The sequence below is a fragment of the Neltuma alba genome, unplaced genomic scaffold, assembly GCF_004799145.2.
Source record: "Neltuma alba isolate B1F8T4 unplaced genomic scaffold, ASM479914v2 tig00005970_pilon, whole genome shotgun sequence".
Taxonomy (NCBI): domain Eukaryota; kingdom Viridiplantae; phylum Streptophyta; class Magnoliopsida; order Fabales; family Fabaceae; genus Neltuma; species Neltuma alba.
In genome coordinates this window covers 69139-75138 of record NW_021634300.1, presented here as the reverse complement: position 1 = coordinate 75138, position 6000 = coordinate 69139, and the positions used below count along the sequence as shown (strand labels likewise).

At 31.8% G+C, this 6000-nt stretch overlaps 1 protein-coding gene across 1 annotated transcript; it reads right to left on the bottom strand.

Moving 5' to 3' along the window:
* Nucleotides 1-3801: 3801 nt before the first annotated feature.
* LOC114749185 (probable F-box protein At4g22030) lies at nt 3802-5093 on the bottom strand. Its single transcript, XM_028937673.1, has one exon. The coding sequence runs from the start codon at nt 5091-5093 to the stop codon at nt 3807-3809; it is 1287 nt and encodes a 428-aa protein (XP_028793506.1). The 3' UTR covers nt 3802-3806.
* Between the last annotated feature and the right edge of the window lie 907 nt (nt 5094-6000).

The following is a 6000-nucleotide window of genomic DNA, read 5'->3' as shown; positions in this document are numbered from 1 at the left end:
TTCAGCGGCGACTTTTTGTCGCCGCTGAATGTCTAGTTTTAGCGGCGACTTTTTTTGTCGCCGCTGATAAGTTTCAGCCACGGTCGCTACGGCAACGACTTGGTGGCGACAAAATGTCACTGCTGAAGCTTTTCAGCGGCGACTTTTGAACTTTCAGTGGCGACAAATAAATTTTTTGTAGTGTTTAGAATATCTCAAAAGATTATAAAAAGCTAGCTAATACCCGATCTAATACTTCTTCTACTTGCACCTGCAAGCACGGAAATCTCTAAACGACGTGTATTTTGTATTAAAACTGGAAGAACTTGTAACGAGATTATGAGTTTACGTAGAGCCGTGTCCTTTAAGCTAAGCATCCTAAAATCACTCCCATTTTGTTATACTATCTCTGCTACTTAATATAAGAACTAGTTTGACATTCAATTTGGTCATAAATATAAGATCTTAATTCGTTTTATTTTTCATTTTTTTTAAGATAGTCCTTATAATAGTTATACATGTTAGTTTTATCATGATTAACAAATGTATTTTAGGAAAAATAACACTTTTTTATTATAAATAACTAATTTAACTAATTTTCTTAATCTATTTAAATTAGTCAATAACTCTTATATTAAAGACCGTAGGTAGTATTAATTATAATTATAAAACTTTATATTCAATTTTGTTTTTTTAAAAAAACATATACAAATGAATCTCCATAAATAGATCTGCCTTGTGTTATCTCCAATCTATTTTCCATCCACCCATTTTGATAACAGTTTGTTAAATCACTCATTTTCAAATTCTTTGGGATCAAAATACTCTTATATATAACATAAATATTGGGTAACCATCTTTCAAAAAACTTGTATTATAACATTAATTTTATAATTCAAATTTTCAAATATATATTGATCTAAATTTTAAAATTATTTATTTAATAATCTTCTAGACACGTATATTGGCTTCTAGCTTATCATATTTTTACATGAGGGAAGTTTGGAAGCTAGGAAGGAAAAATCATCACTCAGGGAGATCGGTTAAGGATTAATTAAAGGGATTGCTATAATGGCCATTTGATTACTGAAAGTACAAATACCCAGAATCTTAGGTATATAATACTCGTGTTTAAAGAGAAATTGGCAACAAATTTAACACCCAAGATCAGTGATAGTGATGGGGATCAAGTGTTTAATGAAGATTTTGAAGAAATTTTAGGAATTTTAGGTTATAAGATTATATTAGTAATCATATAATATTATTTTAATATAAACTTTAATTAATGAAATATAATTTAGAATCTTTTAATTGTTATAACAGAGTCAGAAATTAGATTAATTAAACTATAGGTTGTAATTTTATTTTTTAACAGATCAAATAGACGATAAGTGCGTTTTACTCTAATATTAAAATATGCATTAAAATATAGCTTATGAAATGACACTAATTAATTATAGTGTGACTTCAAAATTTATTCAAGCACTTCTGTATGAACAAATGAATTTTTTGCCGTATTAACGGTTGTCTAAATTATGAACAATAATGTTCACTATAGTACAAGGTAATTTCCTTAATTAAAATTTTAAACATATACTACCTCCAGTCCTTAATATAAGAACTAATTTACTAATTTGAGTATATTAAGAAAACTAGTAAAATTAGTTATTTATAATAAATAGGTGCTGTCTTTCCTAAAATATCTTTATCAATTAAATGTATTGGTTAGAATTACCATCATTACAAGGACTATCTTGAAAAAAATAGATAAATATAATAGAAAAAATAGATTGAGATTTTATATTTAGGACTAAAATAAAAATTAAATAAAATTTTATATTAAGAACAAGAGCTAATACTTAATTAGCAAGAATAGTAACTTAATTATTATTAAAAAAAAGAAGATAAGATATAGTCAAAGGTGCATGTCATATGGGCATACGGCTGACCTGCTCCGCTGGATGAATCTGTCAAGCGGTCAAATTGGGTTCATATAATATTAAAATAAAATGATGAGAGGGTTTCCTGCTTATGCTTCCTATGTTCCCAATTCATCATATCAACTTCCCGTTTAGAATCACTTTTCAGCACATTTGTTGTAAGTGGAGACAAAACTAATCTTACATATTTATCTCGTATTTTATAAATTATTATTAAAAATTATTTATAAACTATTTGAAACAGGTTAAATTGAAAAGGATTAAGTTTTACTAACCCTAAAACGGGTTTAAGTTGTTATAACAATGGAAGAGAAAAAGGGATTAATGCTTACACATAGCCAGGGTTGTGTGCGTGTGTCTAACCTCTTGAATATTCTCCTATTTTATGATTTGTTAAGAGAAGACTGTTTAGTAAGTATAGGCTGAATTCCTTTAACTATACAAACTTATTAATTCCTCTATGCTTCGTAAAATGGATAGTAAATAAGTGAATCATCATCTGATTTTACGTGACTGGTCTACAAATTTTTAAATATGATGACTATGAATTGGATTGGTTTAAAAAAAAAAAAAGCAGTGAATAGAAGAGTAAAAACTAGCACTGTTGTGTTTGTTTCAAACATAACAAAATACTAAAAATATCAAAATTAAAATTCAAACCTCAACAAGTAAGACTCCCGGACAATGATGTCACTTGAAAAAGCCTTACCACAGGAGCTCTACAAAGGAACTAAAATCAAGCAATTTTGATACAAGCTCTTAACTTTTTAAGCTATTCCAAACACATTTAACCCTTAAAAACAGCTTGAACGCCACTTAAACATGGCTCCAAACAAGCATAGTGTCATTAAACTTGCGACTTGACTTTTTAAGTTTATTGTTTTTATTTTTTCAACTTATAAAATTATATCAGCTCTCTCTTAAACTCGTAAAAGTTGTAAACTCAATTGAACTTACGAGTTCACTCATCGAATTAATCGTTTTTACGTTTTCAGTTTACAAAATCATGCCAACTCACTCTTAAACTCGTGTTAAACTTTCCGATTTAGTTATATTTAATGACTTTGTATATGAACTTCATAGAAATTTCTTTATTGAATATGATAAATTATAATTGTTGATGGGTTAAATTTCAATTATTTGGATTTAAAATATATTTAAATGAAATTGTTGTCACTTTTTATATTTTAATTATTTAATTATATACTTTTAATATTTATTTATAAAATAAATTTTTATGAGTTTACGATTCGAGTTTACATCCCTCTCACAGATTTGTTTTAATTTGCAAGTTTGACAATCTTGGTGAGAAAAACCATAAATCAAAAAGGAATAATTTTCAAGAGAAAATGTAATTCGTTGATACTAATGAGTCCATGTTTAAAACAGAGAACATATATTCAGATTAAAAAAATATAACTGGCAAAAGGAGATTTAAAAAAAATATAAATTTACTCCTCAACAGTGTCGAAAATATAATTATGTTTAAAAGCGAACAATAACGAATTTTTTATAAATATCAATCAATTTTTATTAATTGGAAAATACAATTCCATTAGCGGGCCCCTTTCAAGCGAGATAATTGCGATTTGCGAATACGTGTTCAAGGTCTGAACCATTAACATACATGCAAGAACGGTTCAACTCGTAAGAAAGCAAGTGGTGGAACAACAATAGTTGAATGAAGACATCAAGATCAAAGATGAATTTATACGATCTTTCTTCTTTAACTCCTAAAAATAAAGGTGTACATGTCCTAATTAGTAAGATGACTATAATACAACAAAGAATAAAATAATTTTGCTAAAAGAAGTAAAAGAATAAAATAATGTTTTTATCCAATAGGATAAGGTTGTATCGGAAAAAGGGGGAAAAAAATTAGTCTTCTTAGATCAGCTTGCTTGCAAATTCATCCATGGCCATTCCTTCCGACTCATAGGCAACAAATTTTGAAGCAACTTGTCTGAGCTGCGAAACGCTTCTTCCCAATTTCATGGCCACCTTCATTTCAAAAACCTCGCCGTTCTCTCTTTTCTCGCAGTCTTTCTCTTCAAGCGTTGCTTCTATGGTTTCTTGCAGCAACTTGAAGAATCCTCCGCAGTTTCTGTACATTTCAAACACCATCCCCACTTGGCCTCCATGTTCCAAAGAATTCACAGAAGCCGCCATCGACCCTGCCATGGCGGCCGCAATGCCTGGCCAAGACGAACCATGGCTGGCTAATGCAGAACCTAAAGCTGCAATCCCAGTGAGCAAGGGACCTGATGTGGCTAAGGTTTTGTTGATCTTGAGAGCCAAGTTTCCTAGTCTGTCATAGTCCTCCATGTCTTTTCTCTTCATCACTTCAAGAAGCTGCCACATCTCCATTTCCAGTTCTGGAGTCCATCCATTATTGGTTTTCTTGTGGGATCTGGCGATTTGCTTTTGGAAGTCATTCGTCTTCTTACTTTTAGGCCACCAAACAGCAGGCTCGAATTTAGAAGGGAATTTCTCAAGCATGGCTCCCAAGAGAGGAAGTGGGTAAGCCTTGTCAAGTGCCAAAACCTTCTCCATTGCACTTTGGACATCTTCCTCAGTTGGATTTCCAATGGCTAATGTGGTTTGGATTTCCTTCTGAAGCCGCTTGAACAACTTAGTCGCATTTCGTTGTTCCTCGGTGAGTTGTGAGGGCTGAATCCTGTTCATGATGAGAAGCATCCCTGTGGCGGCTGTGAACAAAAGAGTGGAAGATAATCTAAATGCAGTATTGTCAATGGCAGTGTTGAGCCCAACCATGGTTGTGGCAGAAAGGGTCATCATATTCACGGAGTTCAAAAGAAGAGAGTTCCAGTTGTTTCGTTGCTCTCCCATGTTGTTGTGCATTTCGATTCTGTCGGAAACAGCTTCTAAGATTGCATATAATTGAATGGTAGCCTTGGATTTATTGGAAGAAGAGCAGGAATAGTCGTCGTCATCACGTATTTCTGTGGAGGTGACATCAAGCTGTGATGGGATTATTGTGCCTGTTGATCTCTTCAATTCCTTAACCAGCTTTGTAGTAGTAGTTGGGGATACTTTTGGAAGCGGGAAACGAACTCGTGGGAGCTTAGGGACATTAATGGCGGCGTTGACTTTCTTGATAGACGAAGAAGAAGAAGAACAAAATGACGACGCAGAAATTTGTAAAGAAGACATTTAGTTTGGAAGAAACGGTATGCCGTTTGAGTGATGAGTTGCAGAGGGAGGAAGAAATATGGTTTTGAGTTTCGGAATGAGGATGGGGATGGATGAAGTGGGCTAGGGGGATCGATGATATTTATATATATGAAGGCAAGGAAGAAAATATTGACCATTGACTCGTCATGGGTTGAATAATATGAATGGTTGGAGGACCACGCCTTAGTATATATCTGACCTGTTCTTTAATTAATTACCAAATTCGCATTTAGCTTATAATTTTCAATTTAGGAATTCTGATGGTCTAAGTTTTGAGTCCTGATCTGCTCCAACATTACAAGGCATGCTTCTTCATTGTTTCCGTATAAGTTGCGATGTTGAAAATTTTTTGTTAGAATTTAAATATTGGAAATATTAATAGTATATCTTTTTAGAAACTCTAAAAATATTAACTATTCATTGCATTTGTAAAAGATATACAGCTTGTTCTTCTTCTTTGTCTTTTTCCCTTCTTTTAGAATAGAAATCCTTAAAAGTAAACATACAAGCATGAGACTCGATAACGCAAATAAATTAGAAAAATAATACAAATAAAACATCTAGTCTAAGATAAGTCATATCAATCAAATTTTACCATTATTCATTCGTAAATAATCACTGTGTTACTCCAAAATTTATACAATATTTGCTGACTGATTTCAAGAAATTCAAAAGTTTCTCCTTTTTATGCTTTCCAAAACTTGTCACTTCGTAATGTAATGTGTAAACTCCTACTTTATCGCTTATGAGTAACCATATTTTTATGGTCATAAGAAAATGATTTTTATATATTTTTAAAAAAATACGTTTGCACAAAAAAGGACTCAAGTTATGTATGCTTGACATGACAAGTTATATTTGATAAGGGAAAACATTCTCAAGGGAG